The sequence below is a fragment of the Aulonocara sp. 'chitande type north' Nkhata Bay genome, linkage group LG10, assembly GCF_057382095.1.
Source record: "Aulonocara sp. 'chitande type north' Nkhata Bay isolate Kocher_YH1m ecotype deep benthic linkage group LG10, A_spYH_male_GT1.1, whole genome shotgun sequence".
Classification (NCBI taxonomy): Eukaryota; Metazoa; Chordata; class Actinopteri; order Cichliformes; family Cichlidae; genus Aulonocara; species Aulonocara sp. 'chitande type north' Nkhata Bay.
In genome coordinates, this window is record NC_141353.1 from 11723944 (window position 1) to 11750442 (window position 26499).

General features: G+C 41.3%; 1 protein-coding gene across 4 annotated transcripts in view; it reads right to left on the reverse strand.

Annotated features, from left to right (window-relative positions):
- The window catches only part of sgcd (sarcoglycan, delta (dystrophin-associated glycoprotein)), a 425600-nt gene that overhangs the window by 95034 nt on the left and 304067 nt on the right, over positions 1–26499 (reverse strand). For all 4 annotated transcript variants that reach the window (XM_086308254.1, XM_086308253.1, XM_086308252.1 and 1 more), the window contains one exon: positions 7039–7140. In XM_086308254.1, the coding sequence (XP_086164380.1) occupies positions 7039–7140 (102 nt within the window). The remainder of the gene's footprint in view (positions 1–7038; positions 7141–26499) is intronic.

Below are 26499 nucleotides of genomic sequence, written 5' to 3' on the forward strand. Positions count from 1 at the left end.
TCACAGAGATACTTTAACTTAAGTCAACATTTATTTTGATTTACTGGAAAATGCACAAGAGTGACTCTCTGCTGCTACATTAGATATTTAATGTTTGAGGGTTTAAAGGGTTAATGATGGATTTTTACGCCTCAGTATGTATCTATAAAAACCTGATGCCCACTAGAAAAGATTCTGGTTTTCCCAGGATAGAGGGTGGTCTCTGCAGAGACAGAGACCACCCTCGCTAACCTCTGATATCATTTGGCTCTACAAATATGGCTGAAATATGACCGAAACCTGCTAACCTGAGGGTGACGAGTTAAATGCGTTTTAACCTTCTAGATTAAAGTACTCGAGAATCTTTAGTGCCAACCGATTTACCGATGGTTCTAACGGCCTGACTGATGGCAGCTCTTCTGGAAGTCTCCTCTTATGTCAGCCCCGAAGCAGCTAACGATGGTTAGATTAAAAGTTTTGTACAATTAGTTGCCAGAAGAAGTTTGCTGCACTTGACGCCCCTGATTTGAATAAAATAGCTTGAACTTGAACTCTATGCAAATGCGGAGCAGCCAACTTGTTTCCCCTTCACTTTAAACACAACAAAGAAGGCACTGAGGACCTGCTGACAGAGACACGTCTTACAGCAGCTTTCTGTCGCACTTTGATAACAACGGTAACTTCACTTAGACAAGCGAAGCATAAAAGGAAGCAGGAAGAGGAGCGTTGGGAAATACAGAGCGGACTGCTAAATTTTTATTTAGCGGTTGTTGTTTACCCACTCCTGGTCGACTGTGTACTGGTCTTTTCCCATCGCCTCCTCCTGGTTATCATTATTCCTCTCATATCCTTTGCTCAGTCATCCATCCCTCTCTCTGTCCCCTTTATGTTTAGCTCTCCTTAAGCTCTGCTGTTTTGTATTATGTCCCGTCTTTTACTTGCCACTTGCCCTTTCTGTTCTCAATCTGCTTTTACGTTCATCCCTCTTCACGGTACAAGAGCAGAAGGCATGATCCGCACTTTCAGCGCTGGTCTGGTATTCATATTTTATGAGCTGCTTTGCTAGTTATCGGCCATCTATCCTGATAGACGAGTTCAAACTTTGGCTTTCACCTAACGAACATGTGGGAATGCAGAGCCCAATTTATGCTCTGGGGATTTGTTATCCCCTGTTCCTGCTTCTTGGACAAGTAGTGAAACCCTTTTATTATGAATATTCCACAGTGCTATGATACTGCATTGCAAACACGGTGTGTTTGTTTGAGTTGGTGTTGAACTTGGCTGTCTCCTGCACGCCGCCTGTCAAAGCAAGCTTGCTGGTGTTCTGATTCAGTCCTCCTCCATCTGTCTCGCTGTTTCTGTCTCTATTACTGCTGCTCCTTCTTCCTCATCTCCATCTCCGTTGTTGATATGCTCTCCTCCGCTCTCTGACTCGCTCCTGTATCCTCTCTGCATTATCGGACCATCTGTCCACTACCTGCACCACAGCAATGATTGCTCCCAGAGTAGAAAAGACAAAGGGAGAGAGACCCTATCGCTTTATTGTGCCCATCTCTCCCATTTCTCTGACATCTTCTAGGCCTGGATGCTCGTGTAGTTGCTGTTTGGACACCAGGAAGCACCCCAGAATGTTAATTTGTAAAGCCAGCATAACAAGGGACCTCAGCCAGACAGCATTTCGATTGGTAAACACCAAAAATCCTACTGCAGGAACACTGAAACTGTAGCTGAGTGCAGAACGCGGGGAGAAAACGTGCTGATAATACTGACGTGTTTGCTGCTCCTGTTTGTTTCCTCAGCAAGTCTGAAACATTTGCACTAGTACAGCCACACCGTGCTCACCGTGATCAGGCAACAACCTCCCTGAGGCTGAAAACGAAGCCAAAAACTGCATTTCCTCTAATGGCCAGTTCAATCCTCATAGACCTCTATGTTAAAAGGACCAGCTCCTCCAGCCATGAAAAAAACCAGTTTCCAGCCTGCCACTAAAAATTATTTTACCCCTTCCTGTATCATAGCAACTGCACGGGGAGGGTGATGCCTTTTTTAATATACCTCACCCAGTTGGATTTTGTTAAGGTTTGAAGTCTTGGGTGACTTCACCGCGGCCAAATGTGATGCAGTATGGAAAAAAACGACCAAACAACACAACCAAGCAGTGACGGCCTTTACAACACTTCAAGTGTTTCTCATCTTCATGTTGCTGTCTGCAAATATCTCCCAAAATTATGTCTGAAAAGTGGAAATGAACACTGGAACGTTTTGCTTCCAAACCTCTGAGCTTGTAGCAATATTGGTAAATAAAAGGGTTCCTTTTACCCCTTCTTCTCTCTGGCTGATTTAAATGGACGATACGTTATAGTAACCGGATCAATTTTTAATATTAATGTTACATTAGCAAATATATATTTATATTAGCGTCCTCGGCCTCCTGCCTCGTTTGAATACCCATTTACTTATTATGGGTGGTGACTTTGTGCTTGGACCCTGATGGATAGATCGTCTGTAAGAACTGGATACTCGACAACAAAGTCAGCTTCTTATTTACAGTCCTTTTTTTCAACCTACGGCATCTCGGACATTTGGCGTTTTTTACACCCACAAGACAGACAATATTCCTTTTTTTCAAATGCTCAAACCTACAGTAGAATTGACTATTTTGTTACTGATAACAAACTAACCTCTCTTGTTAAGTCATGTGATTATCAGCCTATTGTAATATCTGACCATGCGCCCTTAATATCGACACTGCATATACCCGGTATGGAGTCTCCTAAACGGATGTGGAGATTTAACTCTCTTTTGTTAAGTGATGAAAACTTTATAGAATTTATTTCGGATCAAATTACCTACTTTTTGGAATTTAATTTAACTCCAGATATTTCCATCTTGTCGGTCTGGGAGGCTCTTAGAAAACATTTTGATCTTCTGAAGATCTGCTTAGGCAGCCCAGTAGCTTCCAACTATGTTTTTTCCCCCTTCAATGTCTGATGCCACATTTCAGGGCTGGCAGAGGCGAGGGCTGAGATCTTTAAAAGAACTACTCATTGACGGCACGTTTGCCTCATTTGAACAGCTGACTAATAAATACAACTTACCCCCCTCTCATTTTTTTAGGTATCTACAAATACGACACTTTCTTTCAGGCTCTATCCCAGGGTTCCCAAATAGACCCCCTAATGATGTAATGGATGACATTATGTGTTGTAACCCGGCTAAGAAAAAGGCCATACCATCAATACTTGTTCTGATTTTGCGCCTGGGTTCTTCTTCTATGTCTGCAATTAAGCGATCCTGGGAAGAGGATCTTAGAATCTGTATTGCTGAAGCAGACTGGGGCAATGTTTTAAGTAATATTCACTAGTCCGACATGTGTGCAAGACATTGCCTTCTACAGTTTAAAATAGTGCACAGGGTTCATCTCAGCAAATCGAAATTGGCAAAGATGTATCCCCAGATTGACCCAACGTGCGAAAGATGTAAATTGGCAGAGGCCACCTTGATCCATGTGTTTTGGTCTTGTTCTGGACGGATGTCTGTGAGGCTTCGTCATGCATATTTGGAATGAGAGTGTCACTCTCAGACTTATTGCCTTCTCTACACTATTGGCAAGACGTCTAATACTTTTGAAGTGGAAGGACGCAGCCCTGCCCACAGTTTCGCATTGGGTTAAGGATGTTTTATTTCATCTTAAATTAGAGAAAATTAGGTTCGTTTTGAGAGGCTCTGTAAATGTAATAAAGTCTGGAAACCCTTTTTGATATTTTTTGACCAACCATCTACATAGGTTCAGGAATGACCTTTATTTATTTATTTATTTATTTTTAATTACATTTGTTTGCTTATTTTTTCTTCCTTCTTATTCTTTACACCTTGGCTGGTGTTATTTTGCACTAATTGAAAGTTTTTCCTGTTAAACTTTTGATTACTTGACAGCGAACAGGGGTGTTGTTTGTTAGGGTGGGTTTTTATTTTAAATTTTCTCTCCTCTTTTACTTTTATTTGATGCTTTGTATTTCATTGTGGAAAATCCATCTATCCATCCATTCGCTACTGCTTATCCTTTTCAGGGTCGCGGGGGGCGCTGGAGCCTATCCCAGCTGTCATAGGGCGAGAGGCGGGGTACACCCTGGACAGGTCGCCAGTCTGTCGCAAGGCCAACACACAGGGACAGACAACCATTCGCACTCACATTCATACCTAGTGACAATTTGGGTTATCCAATTAACCTATCCCCACAAGCTGCATGTCTTTGGACGGTGGGAGGAAGCCAGAGTACCCGGAGGGAACCCACGCAGACACGGGGAGAACATGCAAACTCCACACAGAAAGACCCCAGCCTGATGGTGGAATTGAACTCAGGACCTTCTTGCTGTGCGGCAACAGTGCTAACCACCGTGCCACCGTGCTGCCCCATTGTGGAAAATAATAAATATATTAAACACCAAAGCTCTGAGCTACGAAGAGAAAAACCCACCCCAACGTGTGTGTGTAATGACGTGCTACAAGTAAGTATTTATCTATCTGCATCACTATTAATTAAGTTATCGAATTCAAAGAGCATGAAGGGGATGAGTTTAAGGTAAGAATGTATGTATTGCATTCTGTGTGAAGTTTGGACTGTGGGTGGAAGCCACAGGAGCCACTGTGCAAAGACAAACATTTTAGTTTAACTGGTGATTCCAAATTGGCCACATGTGAGCTTGAATGGTTTTCTGTCTCCCTTGAAACTTGTCCACAGTGTAGGAGGCTGGGGTAGGCACCAACTGTCTGATGACCCTGAATTGGATTAGCAGAAGAAAACGGATGAATGGAAATAAAACTGGATCCTGTTGTTGCTGAAGCCCTCTGATGCCATGAAACATTCATTCTAATCTAATATTGTTTTATATTACAATATAACACGATTTAACAGGATGACAGCTTGACTTTTTGGTTTGTTATAACACGTGGTTCGGTTTTATTGTTAGAAAAAAAAATCAGTGAGAATTAAAATCCAATTGTGACCTAGCAGCACACAACATGAGTTGATGGTAACCTGGCCTGATCCCAACTTAGAGGCACACAGACTTTGTCTTGTGTTATTACTAAACACAAGAGTTCCCTTATATATGTTATAAACTGTTAAATTGCTAATATCCATAAAATATATTTATATTAGTATGATATTCGTTACCTGGGGCCTCAAATATGGCAGTGAGACACAGACTTAGGCGTTAGAGAGAAGGTCAAACCACGAGCTCTGTTCATGAAGCTCAAAGGAATTCGCTTCATGTCGAGGTTTTGGACACGTCAGACTCAGAGGATATGCAGTGGCTGACAGCCATATCTTATGGGACTTGAGAATGCTTCAGGATTCCAGAGGAGGCGTGAATGCGAATAGTAGATTTACTGAGCTTTAGCCTGCTGGCATTATAACCTGACCCAAATACATGTGGAAGGAAAAGGAAGTCAGATCATCGGTTACTCTTCTGAGAACACGCGCCTGCTTCAACATAACCTGTTTTAACATAGTTTTGGATTTCTTTTTAGGTTCAGACATTTGCTGAAATCAGCTTGTCGTACGTGCAGCTGAGTTGATAGCACTCGGAGTCCCAACTGGATTGTCTCACATGCTTAATTCTCACTGTAGGAAGCTCAAATTCCCACTACCACACCTACAATCATTAGACACTTCACACCTTCTCAATCTCATCTCATTTCGAGTATTATCACTAAACTATCATTATCACTAAAAAGTATGAGACAAACTGTATTTTTGCTAGAAGGTAATTTGCAAAGCAGTTTTTAGTTCATGTGATGAGTGATAAAAAAGACTAAGTGCTAATGTATCGATGAGCTGCTGCTGCTGATTTTAAAGTATTTCAAATGGTGATTTAACCACATTTCACACATTGCTGTGGGATACGCTGACTCCCTGTGCTACGGGAATTTGTAGGGCCAGGTTTGACTGTTTTGGATGGTTTGGATAACAAAATGAGCCAAAGTCACACTGAAGGTGATAACACAAGACCTAAATACAGTAACTCACAGTATTTTGCCATAATGGAAGAATATAAAGCAATGGCGCTCTAACAGGACAAGCAAGGCAAACTGTTTTTGCCTTGTCAAATCTAAAAATAGACACAACGTAATAGTTGTCAAGGTAAAACAATCTCCTTCCATCTTAGACAGTAACGCCATAAATGTCCTCACCAGTTTGCGTCCATCCTTTACTGGCTGCAGTCGGCTACTGTAGCTAAAAGCATCACTTGTTTTGTACTTATAGGAAACTGTAGCTGTCTCCGTTTTACGAGTGGTGGTTTGTGCATGTGCACTGTGGACAAACCTCTATGGTAAACTGATGGGAAGCCAGCTGCTGGCTGAGCTTTCACTACTCTGAGATCTGCTGTGCTTTGTGTCGAAACAGCTAGAATGATTAGCTAAACAAGCTTCAGTGATTTAGCATCATAACAGATGGGTTTAGTTTTGCTACCCACCTTTTTAAAAGTGTGTGATGTAGAGAAGGTAGAGGAGGATTTACAGAATATTAAACAGAATTAAGTATATAAAATGAGCTCAAGCTTAAACATATGCAACAGTAATATTAATGTATTTAACGCTGATGGGGAACATTTTTCTGAAGAAGAACATTTTTTGCTAATACTTCATGCACAACTTTCCATGTTACAGTTCTAGGTGTACTGCGGTGTTTTCATCATTATTGCTTCTTGTCCTAAAGGAATGGTTTGGAAAATTCCTGCACCACTTGTCATCGTCAGTCACAGCAAGGATGTACTCACTTGCTTTACTGTGTAGACTCCCATGTTAGAAGATAAATATTGTGCTCATACCACTGCCTTTTTCATGGCTCTTAAATGGTGTGCATGAATGTAGCTGTAAGGACCATTAATAGCAAAGTCACCCATGTCTGAATGACAAAGCTTCCAGTTTAACAGCTTACTGAAGGCACAAATGTTCCGTAGCCTAATCCATGTTTAAAAAAGGGTCAAATTGCAGGATGGATGTGTGCAGTACAGTATGTACCAAGTAAGGTGTGCATTCATGCGAGTCACTTACTGGTTTGGACTGGATTTCTTTGGCATAGAGGGGTTGGAGGAACTCAGAGTCCCCCTCCAGTTTCAGGCCCTTCTCTGTTATTCTGAGGTTTCCCATCCCATCCTGTGCAGGAGACAGACACGCTCTCAATTAGGACATTATCTTCACATACATATGTTATTTTTATTTCTACATCCAGCCAAATTGCATTACAGCAAATACAGATCACAGATGTGAATTTCAAATGAATAAAGTGTTGATGCTGCTGGAGCACAATCACTGCAACAATTACTGCTTGACAGTCTGGTATCAACAAACAGCACTTTGCACTCATTTAACATGAAAGTGTAATATTTGTGATTATATATGCAAAGCCCAGGGTTCACTTTCTAGATCTGCATTTATTAAAATAACCCCAAATGATGGGAAAACACAGATCTGTGCGAGCTAAGGTGAAACAGACTCATTTTCCCAGAATCATCTGAGTCTGCATGCAGTTACATAAAAACAGCTTCACAGGATTCAAGGAGGACATACAGACGATACGGTAACACGATGAATTCAACCTTTATGTATATTTTCTTCTTGTTCCAAACATCGAGTCTGAGCGTTTACACGCGCTAACCCTCTGCAGGCTGCTGTCTCCGTGTATTCTGTGCCAATATGGGGCTCAACCTTGAACAGGAGTTGCTGTGTGTGTCCAACACCTGCCACTTTATTTCGGACACCTGCAGCTTGATAACAAGCACCTGGTATTTATCTATATGGCGAGATGGCTGCGTGCAGGGGAAAAAATTAAACATCACATGCACACCTGATGGTACGAGGAAAGATGTTATTTTGTTTCACACTCACAGAGATACAAACTCTAAATACTGTACACAGAGCATATTAGACAAATTAAACTGTATCTCTGGGTGAGCAGCTCCTCTAATCTCTTCTAATCTTTTTTTAATGCAGTGATATTGGTTGAGACTTGACTTCAGCATTAGTAATACAAACTAAGCCATAGGCTAACATGATGTGCAGAGTTCATACATACAATTGAGCAGTTTGTTTAGATATTTACAGCAAAAGGGTGTTCAGTATGTAACTGCAGCCAATGCAAACTGACCAGAATGCCTCGAAGAACTGAATATGCAAATGACATGAGGGATATTTCCATTTCAAAGTAGGATTCTGTGATTTGCATCCAATATTGTGCCAGAAATATTAAGTTTATGCCAGGAAATAGCAGAGACAAACACTTTTAAAATTCAGATGGTCAGAAAACACATTAACCTATCGGTTTTATCGGAGACTGGTGTGTGATCTGGTTCTTCAGTGTAGGAAAGACAGTCACAAATCGCCCAAAATACAGCTGCACACTGTGCACTGCAGTGCTCTTACAGAACTTATATTTAAAACACAAGTTTAAAAAATTGAAGGTGAATAGAGTCAAATTTGATTCGCGAGTTGGCAAGACAACTTTGACCACATTACAAGCAAAGCACAGACTCTATAAGCAGGCTTTGAAAACAGGAGATAAACATTCATGTTGTAAAATTTCATCTTAATGTGGTTGGTTAAATGGTACGCATCAGTCCCACAGGTCTACAGAGCAGCCGGTGAACACCTGGCAACCCCCGGTCATCCGGTTGGCGAGTGCTGGAGGTTGTTGCTAAGCACAATGTAAGAAAGTGCTGCACCAAAACCTCAAACTTTTTGCATGTAAAGTTGCTCTAGTAGAGTCAGGGAACAGTGAAAGCCAAATGAGTCTAGTTTATGTGCATTTAAAATATGACTTTGTTAAAATAGATTGTTTGTGTTTGTGTGAATGTCTTAAATAATCAGGTCACATCTTATCGTAATGACCTTGTAGTACCATATCACCTCATTAGAGCACTTCGCTCTCGCTCTGCAGGCCTACTTGTTGTTCCTAGAGTATTTAAAAGTAGAATGGGAGGCAGAGCCTTCGGTTTTCAGGCCCCTCTTCTGTGGAGCCAGATTCCAGTTTGGATTCAGGAGACAGACACTATCTCTACTTTTAAGATCAGGCTTCAAACCTTCCTAAACAAAGACCCACAGTTGAAACTGCATTTTGTTTTCTTATATTAAGATATTGCAGAGATACTAAATGTGTAGTTAAAGACAGACAGAAGACAGCGAGGGGAGTTTCACTTGTCCCGTCCACTTAAAGTGGATCAAAGCGAGCTGCACGTGTCTCACCACTTAAATGAGTTTGACATCGCTGCGATAGTTTGAATGCAGCGTTACGCAGTGATGCTGTAGGACTACATGTGCAAAATCTTTCTGGAAGCCACAAACATAAACTCATTAACAGTTGTGCAATTACTGCAAAGCTCCTTCCTAAACCAGTGGTGAGAGATTCTTAACTTAACGACAGCACGTGTGGAGTCGCCAGCAACTGAACACCTGCTGCTTCTGTCACCCCAACCAGTCGCAGCAGATGGCCCCGCCCCTTCCTGAGCCTGGTTCTGCTGGAGGTTTCTTCCTGTTAAAAGAGAGTTTTTCTTTCCCACTGTCGCCAAAGTGCTTGCTCATAGGGGGTCATATGATTGTTGGGTTTTTCTCTGTATGTATTATTCTAGGGTCTACCTTACAGTATAAAACACCTTGAGGCGACTGTTGTTGTGATTTGATGCTATATAAATAAAATGGAATTGAATGTGTGGAGAACACAAGAAAGAATGTTCAATACCAAAGTATTACAGAGGGAAGTCTGACTTCTTTAAATAACAAGCTAATGGAAATCTTAAACTAAAACTCGCCAATCCAGAGTAAAAATTCGTTTTAGTGTCGACTCTTTCAGGATCCAAGAAACAAGTTCAGATTGTCCCACTCTCGAAGTCCATTTACGAAACCTGCACCCACAAATGCTCATGGATACGAAACACCTGATTGGGAAATTAAGCAAGTTAAGGTGGCACAGGGCAAATACTTTACATTCTCAACAGAATCTGTGCAAACATATCTGCAAAAGTGAAATTACAAGAAATTAGTCACAAAGCAAATTCTCAAGTGCTTCGAAGGAGCACAAAATACTGTCAAGGTATCTGAAACGAAACCACATCTGTTACAGTTCATCGTTCTCCTTCCGTCAGATTGTTATAAATACAACAGAAGTTGCCAATCATTCGAAGGTATTGCAGCCGGGTTACAGAGGCTTCTGTTGCCTCCGCCTGTCTACAAAGCAGAGACCAAAGGATATTAACCATTGAAGATAAGAGGAGATTTGGTGAGAGATCTGCTATTGAGCTGCTTTGATTCAAACACAACCGGCTCAGCTGACCCTTCACTTTCCATCCAGTCATTATATAGATTATATGAGATTACTCACTGGATTGTCTCCAGATAAGAGGCGTCAGTGTGATAGTGAAATAAAGAAAAGAGAAAAAAGCCAGCTATCTGCTCATGTGATCTCCTTCTGCAAAGACTCTTCTTTTTGTTTTCCCTCCGTCTTTTGATCCCCGGTTCCAACGAGCAAATGGAGATCAGGACCCTTGAAATCCCAAAGTAACTGAGGATGGTTTGCAAGCCTCCTCCATGTAATCCGTCCCCCCGCTGTGCAAAACGTATTAAAATTCTGGCACCGCTGCAGAAACGAAGAGGTGAGTCCTGGACGTGTCACGACTGCGAATTATCCCCTGGTGGAAATCAGCGGGGCCGTTAGCGAAGGCCCACAGATGTCATTTAAACTCAATTTCTGAAACTTTGATGACGAAAGCCAACGGTAAGAAATAAGATGTGTTTATTTTCCGTCTTCTACATTTTTCAGGAGCACAGGTACTCTAAGAAAGAGGTAACCAGAGATTCATGCGATGCATGTTTACTGAAATGTCCAGCAGGGGTTCGGCCCAGCGGAAGGTTTAAAATCCCTGAAGATGCATAAAGCTTAAAAATGTTGTGCTTCAGACAGTTCAGAATCTCTGTTTCTGCATTTCATACATTTTCTCCTCTGCTGAGATATCAGAATACGCTCTTTCTCAGTAGGCCGACATTTAGATAAACAACTTACATGGATTTGCTTCTTTCAAACACAATGGTTGAATGTTGAGGTTCAGAAAAATCCAAACTTAATTATGGGATAAAATAATAAAATAAACTGACTCTCATGGACTTTTCAGCTTCATCAGAAATGAATGTAAAGTCCATTCAAGAGCCAGTAATCATACTGATGGCAGTGTTACTCACCACCAGGGGTGTAATGAGTAAGGTTATACCTGAGTTTTGTGCATTTCTCTAACTTTGGTTTTTGGTTATGATCCAGTCTCATTCAAGTGGTTGAGCCTGAGGAAAAATAATTTTATGAACTCTATTATTCTGATATATTTCCGGTTTACCATCAAAGCCCCCCACGCCTAACTATTAATCATCAGAGGGGCTCCGTAGATAAGTGATATGGATGTGCCTGAAACCTTCATTTTTCTTTTTATGTGACCACCAGGGGGCAACGCCTGTGGTATTGGGGTCTATGGGAAAATGGCCGTTGCTCTTAATGCGCAGTAAACATTTTCCTGACCAGTTCAATTGCTTGTTTTAAGACTTATTATATAAAAATCTGTTTATTTTGTGAATTATAGTCCCTAATACAGTCAGAAAGGGGGATGAAGCAGTAAGTGTTTACCAAGCATACAGTGGCCCCTGATTCCACAACCTGGTTTCAATGAGGTTGAGCAAAGCTGGAGGATTTCTACACATGTGATTTCCTTCTTTTATATACGTTATGTTGAGAACATAAATTAATCTTGTGGGAAGATTGGATACAACACAAATTTTGTGTAATTCAGTTTAGTTGTATTTGCATAGCGCCAAATCAAACAACAGTTGCCACAAAGTGCTAATGTTAGCTGTTTGGCTAGTTAACAGCTATCATTTGTAGACACTGAGGTTACAACTTGGTGTTGTGACAGAGTTTAGCATTTATGCATATTCAATTCTTGTATTAAGTAAAGAAGAATTGGACACTATGTGCAGTCTAAGGCTAAATAAGTTATAAAAGTTGATAAAATGTGGCAGCTAGTGCTGGTAAGCCCTGTTATATCATCACAGCATGGGTCTATTAAAATTCACACCCTATACAAGGAAGTATGCAGTAACATGTACTATGTGAACATGTCCAAAGAGAAGTATCCCAGTTAGACACAGTATCAGAATCATTACAGCTGCAGAGGGAGATAGGGGTCGCTAAACAAACCGTTTAATATGAGTATGTTTATGTATTAGTTTGCTATCAGAGTTTAACTGTCTCAGCACCACAGAGAGACTAAAAGCTGGGCTGAGTTTGAAATCAGTTCCTTTTTATTCTACACTACACCACATTGGCTGCTTCTAAATGTGAAATACATGCTTTATATAGTATCCATAGCATATGCACTACCCACACTTCAGGATTCAAGGAAATAACTTTGAACGTAACCTCGTCTCGACTCTTTCAGGGGGAACAAGAGACACAAAATCCTCAGTCTGTGTTCGTGACTCTGCTTTTGTTCTTTCAATTCAAGCCAGGTATTCTGCAAATGACAAAGTCTCCCTGCTGCCACTGTTTTAACCAAGCAGTTTTAATGGTTCACATTATGAGTGAAAGACTCCAAGCTGTCATAGCTGTGATACAAGGACTGCAGGACAAAAGCAACAATTTAAATTTCAGACGTATTTTTGGATATATGAAGCCACACTGACGAGGTGACTCAGGTGGTTATCTGTGCAGCCATGTTCGATGTGACATCATTCTTTCTATAAGATGGAAGTTGAAATCTAATTCTTCACCTTTCTGAAAAACTGCAGTTCGACTCGCCTCACCTTTTCCTTTTTTATTCTCTGCAGTGAGCAGTGCACTGCAGCCGGCACAGCGAGCCATGAATAATTCAGGATGGCTCTGACCAGGACAGAGGCCTCTGAACACTCAGGTGTGCCTTCTTACCTCTTCTCTCCTACCCTCTACCCTCGTCTCCCATTGTTCTCTTCTTCGTTGCGATTCGCAGTTTGACATTAATCATCTTCTTGCAATCCTGCCCCTTGCTCAGGCCCCGTGCTGATCATCCTGTTGTCACTTTTAGATACCTCTGGCTACGTGGTTTTTCCTGGCCCCTGCCTGCCACTCTTTTATTTTTACTGTCACTCGATATTTCTACTTGAACAGCAATAATACATTTTCTTCCATTACATCCATTCATTCTCTTCACCTCTGTCCCTCCTTGTCTGCCGCTTGAACTGAAAGGTGCTGCTACTCAGGCGGCATGAAATCTAAAGTAGCCTGCTGTCAGAGCCAAACGAACAGAGCAGATTATGACATGATTCAGACGGCAGCCGTTGCTTTGACAATAACGCCTAAACTGTTCAACAACACTGAGAATATCACTAAGAGTACTCAGCATCTATAATTTTATCTCAAAGCTGCTGCTGTTGACTATTTAAATGCTATTTAATGTGCACCAACAGCCTTCACAGTACAACTGCTTATTTTTTTTATTCAGTGTCCAGATATTTTTACTTCCATCATGAAGTCATTACCCTGAAGCCAACCAAAATATGCTCTCCATGTTCACGGCTCTTGGTCATCAGTAGCTTTTTGGGGAATGTGCAGCAAAAACTATGTAATTAAAGCAAAACTTCAGTAAAACAATGATCGGCTCCATGTGCCAGCAACATGAAATGCATTTCTAATGCACCGTTTCCAAATCAAATGGAGAGAATTCAAGATACTCAGTGGATAGCACCAGTTTAGGAGAAGCTTTTGACACAGTAACATGTTAATATTTTAGCAGTAGATCGGCATTTTGTGAGCAATTTTATGCCCAATAAACAAGCCTGTCATCCATGGGAGGATCTGCCAGTCCTACTTTATTCTCAAAAGACCACAAGCAGCTCGACAGCAACGTTACCATCAGCAACCATTATTGCCAAATCCAAAGCCACTACACGCTGTTGGGTCAATGCATTTTGCTTCTCTGGGGTCTGAAAGCCACCACTCGCCTGTATTTGATGCAATCTATAATCAATGGTATACTGTAACTGTGATCAGGAGTTTCTGGAGATTTTTAAAAAGGTAAATTGATTAAATTTATATATAGTAATACCATTTTAACAGTAAGATTTAATAAATATGACATTTTTATCTAACTTTTATGTAAAAACTCATTATAGTAATAAGCTTTCTTTCTTTCTAAGTTAGATGTCAAAAGCCATATTTCAGCTATGATCACAAATTAACAGCAGAGTGCAGTTAACAACAGTACATTTGCATTGTAGCAGTGTTTGACCACATTTATAGGTAATTTCATTGTTTTCGTGCGTAAAAAAATCTTTTATTTAAAAAATAACAGACAGCTAACGTTGATTAGGGTTGTGATGTTAACGTTAACATTAATTTTAGTAACTTATTTCTATTTTTCTGGCATCCAGACTACAGATTTTTTTCCCCTTTTACACTGCAGGTCTCTTATTGAAAAAGAGTGCACGTCATTAAGAGTGAAAGCTGGGGTTGGGTTACAAAGCAGCTTGCAGAGGCAGCAGGATCCCTGAGAAGACTAAAACAACTAAACGAAATGTGAGATTTGGCAGAACTGGTGTTAAGATTAGCTGCTGAATGGGTTCAACTTCACACACTTCACTTTTTTTCTCTTTGTAAAACATTTGTTATTTAAAAATCATGTAAGTATAAAATGTAGGAAGAGTAAAATCAAACTTCTCAATCATAACATCGAATCAGTGTTCTCAGAAGTTAAACCAGGTGAGCTGCAGGAATATTTGCCTACATTTCAGATAAACCTGCCCATCAATTTATGCTGTTTAAACTGTCGGTGGCAGCCTTTAGCTCTTAGCTTGTGTCTTATTTCCCTTACATTTGTGAGGCCATGACAGCTTGGTATATAACTCATCAGACATATACCGAGCTCCCTCCGTGTCCAGGACTCCTTATCTTAATCCCTTTTTTTGCTCTTTGTTCCTTTCTCTCTCCACAGCATTTGCTGCAATAAGGACTAAACTGATCTCCACTCAGCCCGGCATTCCCTCCACTGTCACCTCCCCATAAGCCTGATAGTTATTGAGAATATATTGTTTTTCGTGCGTGTTTACTTGTTTCATTGAGAATGTGTGCTATAGCCATGGCTTCTCTGTTTACCTGGACCTGTGTTGGTGTATAAGCGCAGGAAGAAATGTCTGTCTTGCAAATAACATTTGTGCCTCTCTTATTCTCCAGATTTATTTGGCCCAGCTGTGTGCTACAGCAGAGACAGAGAGGGGTTGATGACAAGGAAGGGGGAGAGGAGCAGCGAGGAGAACAGGCACATATAAAGACTGATGTAACACTGGATCTTCTCTCTGCTCATATCTGTCCTCTTATCTGTATCCTATTTCTCTATCCACACCATCTCTCTCTGTCTGTCGTGCTCCTGCTTCTCCTTCACCGAAGCAGATGTCTTCAAAGAGCCAGTAGTCGCTGCTGTCAATAATGTGGAGCTCTTGGCCTATTATTGAGCGTCTGCATCGATATGCATCAAGCCACCACCCGAGGCTAAAGCAAATATAGCCGTCTCTGGGGGAAATACTACAAGGAGCGAGACTTTTTGTATACCACCGAGCTAATCACACTTCTGCATGCTTAAAAGTAAAAGCTGCGTTTGAATACTCCTACACAGGACAAGTTATTCTGGGATCAAGTGCTGCACAGTTCAGTGCTACACTTGAAGAAAACTAGGCCCATAATAAAGACGATAAGATGCATTGCCAGAGGGTACGTTAATGTAGGTGGATACTTTATTTTTCTGTTTTCAATAAACAGAAAATATAAACTCTTCTTTTATTCTCACAGAGTGTGACGAGCAAACATCAGGAGCTGTGAAATACAGAAACACTTGTCCTGTACATGTCTACAGTAAGTGCTCTCCTCTGCCTACAAACAGGATCAGAAGTCAGTGACAAACAACAACCCAGTAAGATAGAACTTGTGTAACTGGATCTAACTAAGCTCCAACAAAGAGGCTTTTTAAAATATTTTTGGCTAAATGTAACCTCACTACATTTGGTGTGGTATGTTCTTTGTCTCCACTAATACTTCAGTTGAATTCTCCATTTAGAGCCTGAGGTTTTAAACTGGATACACTTAAATTATTTGGTAATTCTACATCGGCAGGTATGAACATGAATAGTCATTCGTCTCTCTGAACTAGCCCTGCAACCTGTCCTGGTGTACCCAGCATCTGGGATAGCTTCCAGCCACCCCCAGGACCCTGAATTAGAAAAGCAGTTGAGGGAATGGCTTGATAGATTGTAGGCAGAGGATGCCAGCTACACTTCTATCAGTACTACTACTGGGTTGACTCCCTTTTGCTTTCAGAACTGCCTTTAATCTTTTTGGCAAAGATCTAACAAGGTGTTGGAAACATTCCTCTTGATGGCACCACACAGTCCTTGCATGCTTCGTGTTGTTTACACCACATTCTGACCCTACCATCTGAATGTTGCTGCAGAAATTGAGATTCATCAGACCAAGCAATACTTCTTCCAGGTTTGGTGAAGCCGTGTGAACTGTAGCCCACGTTTCCTGTTCTTTGTTGATATAGGTAGAAACCATTCAGGTCTCCTGCTGCTGTAAACCATCTGCTCATAGGTCTGATGTGTTGTGGGTTGATGGTTCCTTTTCTACGTCTTTGCTGTAATGAGTTCATTATTTGAGTTATTGTTGCCTTCAGATTGGTTTGAAGCAGTTTGACCATTTTCTGCAGTAGAAATATTTTCATCCTTTTGGACCATGGTCGTGTGGGAAGATCCCAGCATATCAGCAGTTTCCGCAATATTCACAGTAGACTGACACCAACAACCAGCCACAATCAGAGCCACAAAAATCACCTTTCTTCCACATTCTGATGCTCGGCTTGAACTTTAACTTCAGGTTGTTTGGCCTTTTCTACGTGCGTGTGACTGGCTAACTAGATATTTGCATTAGTAAGCAGTAGAATATGTGTAAAACAGACTAATAAAGTGCCTGATGAGTGTGCAAATCACCACTGATAACAGCTGAAAACTACCACTTAATGGGCTGATAACCTTTGAAACAAGTGCAAAGGCAGGTCATTGGTATAAACAGAGCAAAGCTCACAAGCAGACTGTTCTTAGTTACACAATCCAAGTTCAGAAGGCGGATCTGAAGGACCCACAGTAATGGCAGCAGAAAGAGATCAAACTTGGAGTCTAATATTAATCCAAGTTTGTGTAAGTGCATTTGCTCCCAAAAGGCAAAAATAATAACATTGGTTCCTCTTCACAGGGCGTCTTGTGTAAGGTGACATGTAACCTGACAAAAACAGGGTACCTGGGCGTGAGGAGTGGGTCATCAACTAATTGTAAGCTCTGTGTTTTGATCCCCAGCTTCAGGACATTGAATAATAATAAATAATAAATAGATGCACTGGGATCAATTTTTCCCTCGACTCGTCCATTTATGTGCACAAATGTGTGCATAACAGATAAAGTGCTGTATGCACAGAACAAAGCGCCCTATGAATGCGTGCATGAATGGGTGAATTTGGCTTGAAGTGTGAAGTGCTTTAAGCGGTCGATAAGAGAAGTGCTATATAAATACATTCCATTTACCTTATCAGTGTTTGTTTGCCGTAACCACAGTTTTTCTCTGGCTTTAATCAAACTGGACTTTCCATTTGCCAATAAAGTAGAAAGCTTACACTACAAACAAAAACTTTGGCCATCAGAACAATCTGAAAGATGCTATGTTCACAGTATTTTCTGCACACGCAGCAGCAGTGGCTTCAAATAATCGACTGACCCGAAATTGACTGTGGCAGCAAAGATACACAGGTTGAGTCCTCCCATTTCAGGGCAAATCAGGCTGCGTTTCTTGGCTCCATCAGAAGAGGCCTTTGAAACAGGACTTCAGACAATCTAGCCCCTGAGCAGGGACGCAGCAAGAGACAAAACAAACCCTTTCATGAATTTGTTACAGTCAGGGTGAAAACGGTAAAAGCCCAACAAATCTGAGCTACAGGTTCTCGGGAACTTATACTGTCCACCACAATATGCTGAAACCTTGTCTGCACAGGCTGCTTTGGTCATAATCCTTGTTTAGTATTTGTTTAGCATTAAATAGCTGCCTGTGTAAACCATGTCCTTCAGGTGGAATTTGAGTCTTAATTCTTTACTTAATTCCACATCGGCTAATAATAATAAATATCTCAAATGTGAAACCGCAAAGCATTCTTGCTTCAGAGATACGCTTTTCTCATCAATTTCTAATGTGACGAACAACAAAATCCCACAAACTAGGTGAGGGGACAAATGTCACAATCACACTTCCAGAAGAAAAGTTTGAAGTCTGGTCACATTTTACTTTTCATTTTGACTCTGTACCCCACCTCTCACCCTGACAGTCGAGAAAGGCTTCAGTGGTTAACTGGATGGACAGTTAGATGGATGGATTGTAGGTAGAGGTGGATATTCCCAGACACCTCAGTATATATCATCACATTACTTCACTAACGATGACATTATTGTGATTTTTTACATTTTGCAATATGCTGAGTAATGCAATAACATTTATTTATTCCCCTTTTCAACTGCTAATTATATCCTCGACACTAAAATTTGTTCAATTCAATATATTAACTTATCTCAGTTCAGCTAGTTTAAAGCAGATTAACACTGTGATTCAAACCTGCTATAATGTTGTCATAAGACAGAGTCACTCTGTCTGGGATTGAATGGGATCAAGCTGGCACTCACACGCAACCTGTTTCTGATAATTCAGCTATTAACTGTGAAAAATCACATATGTATACATATTTAAATAGCCTACTCTATATAACTTGTCCATGCTCTTAAACTTTCTTTTATTATTGTGTTTATTTCCTGTTTTTATGCCTGTCTGATTTGCTCTGTACAGTGTCCTTGGGTGTTTTGAAAGGTGCTTTTAAACAAAATGTATTATTATGATTATGATTATTGTTATTTGTTTCTGTCTACACAAACACAAAGAAACGCACATATAACAATTACATTTATGTTAAACAACCTTCCTGTTCTGCAGGAAGGTTGTTTAACATAACATAATTTTTTTTGGTTGAGTTGATTTAGCATAGAATAGAATAGAATAGAATAGCCCTTTATTGTCATTGTACATGTACAACTGTGCACTAATGTAAGTTTGCTCAGACGCTATCTCAGGATTTTGGTGATGTTCTCTCTCGTTCACAGTATTTTGACCCCCGACCCTAATGGATTGATGGTTATGTATCCCATGACACTGATGATACCAGTGGAGCACTTTTGCCCACGGTCTCTTCACATGTGTTTTGGATGCTGAGGGATTTCTATTGAACTCTGTTTTTTAACTGCAGGTAGAAAATCAAAGGTTGAGGTGCACCAAGTGTGCAACAACGCTGACTGGCCGTGACCGAGCACCATTATGTAGCCAGGTGAAAACCATTATGTGGTCACCACCTTACTACAGGGAAGAACTGTGTTTATTGTCTTATTAACCAACATAAACCTGCTTATGTTTCAAATGCAAAAGAAAGAGCCCTCCGGCCGGCTGGGAGCCCACTCGGAGAGTAAAATTTAAGCACCTTCGGACAGCAGCAATGTGTTTCCTGCAATCCATTCCCTCTACACTCCCGCATCACTGAGTGCTCTTTCAATCAGCCTCCGTTGTCCCCGTGTGGCTGCCAGAAGCCAACATGGCCAAACTCCAAACTAATACATTTTCCAATTGATCTATTTGATAACAACAACAACAAAAAGTTTTCCCTTCTGTCCTACAGTGTGAGCAAAGCACCGCCTGGCGCAGCATCGCTTTGAGGCCGCTCGCTTTCTCTCGTTCCACAGGTGATAGCTGCAGCGTCATGTAGCTACACACTGTGATGGCTATCAGTGGAATTGGCTTTGAGATTGCTCTCCGCAGTGAACCCCCCGCTCCTCTGATTGAGGCCCTCGATGCATCGCCACATCATCCATCAATGGGATGGGAAAGCAGATGGGGGCGGAGGTTCGGTGGAGAGTGAACCCAAGAATGAAAGATGAAAGAAAGGAGTGCAGGAGGGAGGGCTGATAAAGTCGGGGACAGATAAGACTGGGTAAACTAGATAGATAAACACAGAGAGCAAGATAAGGGTAAAGAGAAAATGAGTGTGAATGTGAGGAGAGGCAATGTGCCGGAGCGCAAATGAGGTGAAACATGCTGACTGGAAGTGAAGTCGAGAGAGGAGAGAGAAGGGGAGGAGAGGGAGATCACACGAAGACAAGAGGAGGAAAAAGAAATAAACGTGGGAAAAAGGGGACGAGCAGCCAGAGTGTTCATGTCCACACTAATGTGGATGAGTCTGAAATGCCATCTTTTTCTCTCTGTTTGGGTATTCCATCCAATTTAAACCACTGCTTTCCAAATCTTAGCAGTTCACAAAAGCTCTCTAAGGTATAAAACACCACACAATGCAGTCTGGAAGGAGGCAGGAGAGCTTTTTAAAACCACTCCGCTGTGACTGCCTTTAAAGCTTTTACAAACACACATCACCCCTCGTTTCATTATACAGGGTGGGCCATTTATATGGATACACCGTAATAACATGGGAATGGTTGGTGATATTAAAGTCCTGTTTGTGGCACTTTAGTATATGTGAGGGGGCAAACTCCTCAAGATGGGTGGTGACCATGGTGGCCATTTAGAAGTCGGCCATCTTGGATACAACTTTTGTTTTTTCAATAAGAAGAGGGTCATGTGACACATCAAACTTATTGGTAATGTCACAAGAAAAACAATGGTGTGCTTGGTTTCAACGTAACTTTATTCTTTCATGAGTTGTTTACAAGTTTCTCTTTGTTCACAACCATTGGCATGTCGAAGAGGTTAACACGTGAGGAGCGGATCGAAATCGTGTTGATATCTGGTGAACGCAGTAACCGGGTCATTGCAGCAGATTTCAATGCAAGACACCCTACGAGACCACCCATCTCCCATGCTACAGTTAGCAAACTGCTTGCTAAGTTTCGTGAAACTGGTTCAGTGTTGGATTTGCCAAAATGTGGACGCAAGAAAACTGTCACTGATGAAGAAACATCAGTGGCTGTCCTAGCTTCATTCAGCAAGAGCCCACAGCGTAGCACTCGCCGCATGTCACTGGAGAGTGGCATTAGTCGAACATCCCTTCGGCGGATATTAGCTACTCACAAATGGCACCCTTACAAACTCCAGCTACTGCAGCATCTCAGCGAGGATGACCCAGATCGGCCACAGAATTTGCAGAATGGGCAAAACAAAAATTGGAACAGGACCCTCAGTTCACACAGAAGATTCTGTTCAGTGATGAGGCAAACTTTTATGTGAATGGTGAAGTTAACAAACAAAACCACCGCTTTGGTCTGACACTAACCCACATTGGATGGATCCCTCCAAGACTGTTGGAACAACAAAAGTGATGGTTTGGTGTGGTATATGGGGCACAACGATAGTGGGTCCATTCTTCATCAGTGGAAACCTCAAGGCCACTGGATATTTGAAATTGCTACATGATGATGTGTTTCCCTCTTTCTGCACTGAAGCTGGCACGTTCCCTGAGTTTTTCCAGCAGGATGGTGCACCACCACATTATGGGTGCCAGGTCCGAGCATTCCTAGATGAACAGTTTGCTGGAAAGTGGATTGGTCGTCGTGGGCCAGTTGAATGGCCCCCAAGGTCTCCCGATCTGACCCCCTTAGACTCTTATCTTTGGGGTCATCTGAAGGCAGTTGTCTATGGTGTGAAGATACGAGATGTGCAGCACCTGAAACTACAGATACTTGATGCCTGTGCTGGCATTTCTCCTCAGTGTGTGAAGAGTGGGAGAAGAGGGTTGCACTGACAATCCAACACAATGGGCAGCACATTGAACACATTTTATAAGTGGTCAGAAACTTGTAAATAACTCATGAAAGAATAAAGTTACGTTGAAACCAAGCACACCATTGTTGTTCTTGTGACATTACCAATAAGTGTGATGTGTCACATCGCCCTCTTCCTATTGAAAAAACAAAAGTTGTATCCAAGATGGCCGACTTCTAAATGGCCACCATGGTCACCACCCATCTTGAGGAGTTTGCCCCCTCACATATACTAATGTGCCACAAACAGGACTTTAATATCACCAACCATTCCCATGTTATTACGGTGTATCCATATAAATGGCCCACCCTGTAGTTTGCGAGGAAGATTTATTGAAATATGCAAACATGCATGGAAATACAGTTTGTAAGGCAAAACAGAGTTTGAGGAATTCTAAGAAGCTTCAAAGTCGGCGTGACCACATTTATTCATCAGCACAGTCTGAACTGTGAATAGTTCTCCAGGCTTCTTGAAGGACATTCAAACACTTCTTTTGATGTTTCCTTTGTTCTGTTTTCTGTTAAGATGATGTCCAGTATACTTCAGGTCCAGACTGTGGGGAGGCCATGACTGATGTGTTTTTCTACCCAGGTATCCCATATGGAAAAGAAATAGTAAAAACTTATATGTGAAAGTAGCCACTTTCATGAGTAAATCATATAAGGCTTACATGATTTACTCATGAAAGTGGCCACTTTCTCATTACTTTCATATATTGTTTTAGTAAGTATCCAAAACATACAAGTTTCATTATATAATTTTTCAAGGGATCTTATATCTGTTTTCACTCTTGTATGCTTTTCATACAAGTTTCACACAAGACAGATACAAACTTTATAAGATTTATATATATATTTTCCATATGGGATGTTTTTACTGCACAGTGTGTTTGGTTTTGCAGTTTTGCATGGTTTGTGTTGGCAGAGCCTCCACCATAGATGCTCACTGTTGTACCTCTCTCCACACAGACTGATGACAATTTGAACCACATGTCACATTTAATCACTCCATCAGACCTGTTGCCACTAATTTCCAGTCCAACCTCAGCTCTTTTACCGCGTTTTCCTTCCTTAAGAACGGCCTCTTGACAGACACCTTTTTTCTGACGAGGGGGCCAGGGAACAATAGGATCAGCTGAAGGGTCAAATACATCTCTCAGGTCGTGTGTCGGGTCTTTGATGGATTCCTTCCTGTTTTTTTTAAGGACACAACTTTCAGATACTGTCGATCTGCAGTAAACAGACTTTAGGCCTCTATTTCTGTTAGTTAATCTAAAGTATTTTGACAGTATGCAACTTTTATTACTTTGAAATTACTGTTAGATGCTATAACGCTATAGCCAACGTTATCTTTCTAATAGCTGCTTATGCATAGACACAAGGATACTGTGCAGACTCACAGAAGCACAACATTTAGATTCTTACTTTTGGGTGATCTAACTGCTATCATTGTAATTCTGTAATTTATTTTAACAAATAGTCCTCTTTATATTAACTTTCCATACTAGTGTAGAAAGGAACCTAATGGAAAAACACATGTCTCTTGCCATCCTCTGCAGGCTCAGTTTGATGCTAATGTAGAAATCATTAACTTTCTGAATTATAAATCATAAAAGATTGAATGTTTGTGAGGGCATCATATGAATTTTAGGATTGTTGGCAGATTGTCAGCACATTTAATGAAAGTCACCATTTCCCCTACATAAGAATAATTTCCTTGCAAACAGCGTAAAAGCATCTATTTGCTCTCATTAAAAGATAAAGAGCGCAGGCAGGAACAGGTGAAAGTGTTGCTAGTCTTCTCTGAAACTCAGTCTCTGCTCTCTGTGCCTGCGGCTGTCAGTGTCACAGGCCGATAGATTTCCTATTAACTTCATCGTCATCTGGGATGGATAGCGTGGCCCTCCGAGGCCAATGGCAGCGCACCATCAAGGTCTTCACACTGACAGTGATTGACGTGTGAATACACACGCCTGCAGGCTCGCTGTGCTGGATAAGAGACACATCGAAGAGGGTGGCTTCTACACAAGATGCCACGCGGCCAGTGGATTTACAGACGCAGACAAGCAAGGCTGTATTATTCGCAGCACACAGTTGGTGATATGAAAACAGCTGCAAGATGAAGCAGTTTAATCTGACACAAGCTGACATTCTGCAGGACAACAGTTGCTGACCTGATTAGTCTCTGATTGCAGGAATGACATTGTAGGGCTAATTAGGGGCAATTAGGTGCAACTACTCTGCATTCATCAAAGGGCTTTATAAGGTTAAGGAAATGGAAACTATTTTAATATTTAGATTTGCTAAAGAGAGAGAATGTTTCTCTCATATTAGCTACTCCAGTTAAGTCAAATTCAAAATCCTGCTCCTCACATACAAGGTCTTAAATAATCAGGCCCCATCTTATCTTAATGACCTTATAGTTCCACATCACCCTATTAGAGCACTTTGCTCTCGCACTGCAGGCCTACTTGTTCCTAGAGTATTTAAAAGTAGAATGGGAGGCTTTTAAGATCAGGCTTCAAACTTTCCTTTTTGCTAAAGCATATAGTTAGGGCTGGATCAGGTGACCCTGAATCCTCCCTGAGTTACACTGCAATAGGTATAGGCTGCTGGGAGATTCCCATGATGCACTGAGCGTTTCTCCTCACAACACTAACACCATGCAACCAAGTGAATGCCTGCTCAGTTTCCTCTTACACTTTCTCACTCTTTTCACCTTCAAACGTTGCAGTGATGGTGAGTATCCATAGGGATAAAAGCGCACACACACACACACACACACACACACACACACACACACACACACACACACACACACAGTGACAGTCATCATAGTGGTGCAATTATCTGCTGATTATTAAATAATTACTGCGGGCTAATTGGAAGCGGTTATTGTTTTTATGGTTCTCGGAGCAGCTTTGTGTCAGAGTTTCATCAAAGCCAGAAATGAGGATCGGTCACTGTCACAGCCACGACCACAGCAGTTTACTGCCAAATGGGAAGATGCAATCATGTGCCGCTGCAGTGCTGCTAAACGATGATTACGAGGTCCCACATTTTTAAGGCCGACTCCAAAAGCGGGACAATCCATGTAGACAGGAGAAATAAACACATTCATAACGTCTGTATGGATGATGATTTTCTTATAAACTCCCACATTTCAACCTTACTAAGTCTTGAAGTTGTGCATTGTTTGAAGTGTTGCTTTCATTAACAAGTAAAATTCAATCTGAGTACAAGTATCTGACAAATATCACGGCTCGTCCTGTGGTTAATTGTATGCATGGGATGACCCCGATGAAGGCCACAAACCAAAACGTGTTGGTCAAACAATAAAGTTGTTCTTTGTACTACAAGCGTGGCTGCAGCTTTAATTTCCTTGGGCATTTCGTTCTTCTTCATGCACCTTGGAAGTAGACGAAGTTGTGCAGGAGAACTCTGTCTCTGCTTGTACTAACAGCAGCAGGTTTCTGTGTCTGTGTGATGGACCCGTGCAGTCATCAGGATGCACCCTGATTAGGAGGCTGATAACGTAGCACGCCACTCTATTAAATATTTGTCTGCAGCCCACTAAAACCGTCTTTGCTGCAGTTTGGGTGAGAGCTATCCCATTACTTTATCTCTGTACCACTAAACACTGATTACCTTGTACCTGTGTCTGTGTGATGCACCCATGCAGTCAGCAGATGCACATCATTAACCATGCCTGCGATTGCTAGCTGATAACCTAGCACTTCATTCTTTTGTCTAAATCTGGCTGCAGAAAACCAAGATGGCAACAGCCAAAATGTTACAATAGATAACATCAAAGCGACTATACACAGAGCCCATGATTGTCAGTCAGGTATCTCAGTGGTGGGAAGCTAATGCAAAAACAGACGTGACGATGAGTAGGTCTTATTTTAGAAAATACTACAAGTCAATTGCGGGAAAAGATTGAAAATTCCAGAAAGGTAGTAAGTGAACATGTTTATAAGTGAACATTAAATCATATCATTAAAATATTCATCAAATCAGACATGCAAATTAAATCTGGATTATATCTGTTTCATGTGATGGGTAGAGGCTTGCTTTTCTGCATAATGATTACGGTACTGTGGGGGACGAGGAGGTTAAGAACCTGTTAAGTGATCATAATGAAGCAGCCTCAAAAAAGCTTAAAATAGAAACTTCACTACTTGTGTAAACATGCAAATTTAAGAGAGTTTGGTGAAAACTAAGAAATGAAACTCAATAAAACTGCGAGACAACCTATTTTGGATGAATCTGTTAAGAGACAGACTGAGGAATACAAAGTCTACCCCCCCCGACAACCCCGTGGTAGTCCCCTCAGCTGAAGTACAAAGCGCCACGGCAGCACCAACAAAGCTCTCCCTTTGATCTATGTCTCCTCCCCTCTCCTTCCTTTCTTTGGAAGAGACAGTTTAAATGAGGTCTTTGTGCTGCGCCCGAAGCTCGAGATGCCATCGAAGAAGTCTTCAATAAAAAACCTTGCCCTCATCTGCACCATGTAGAAATTTACGATGCACAAACTTTCATTGACTCTCAGGGTTGCTCAGATTGAATAGCCTTGTCTTCAAGGCACAAATGCCATCAAAGGGAGGGGAGGTC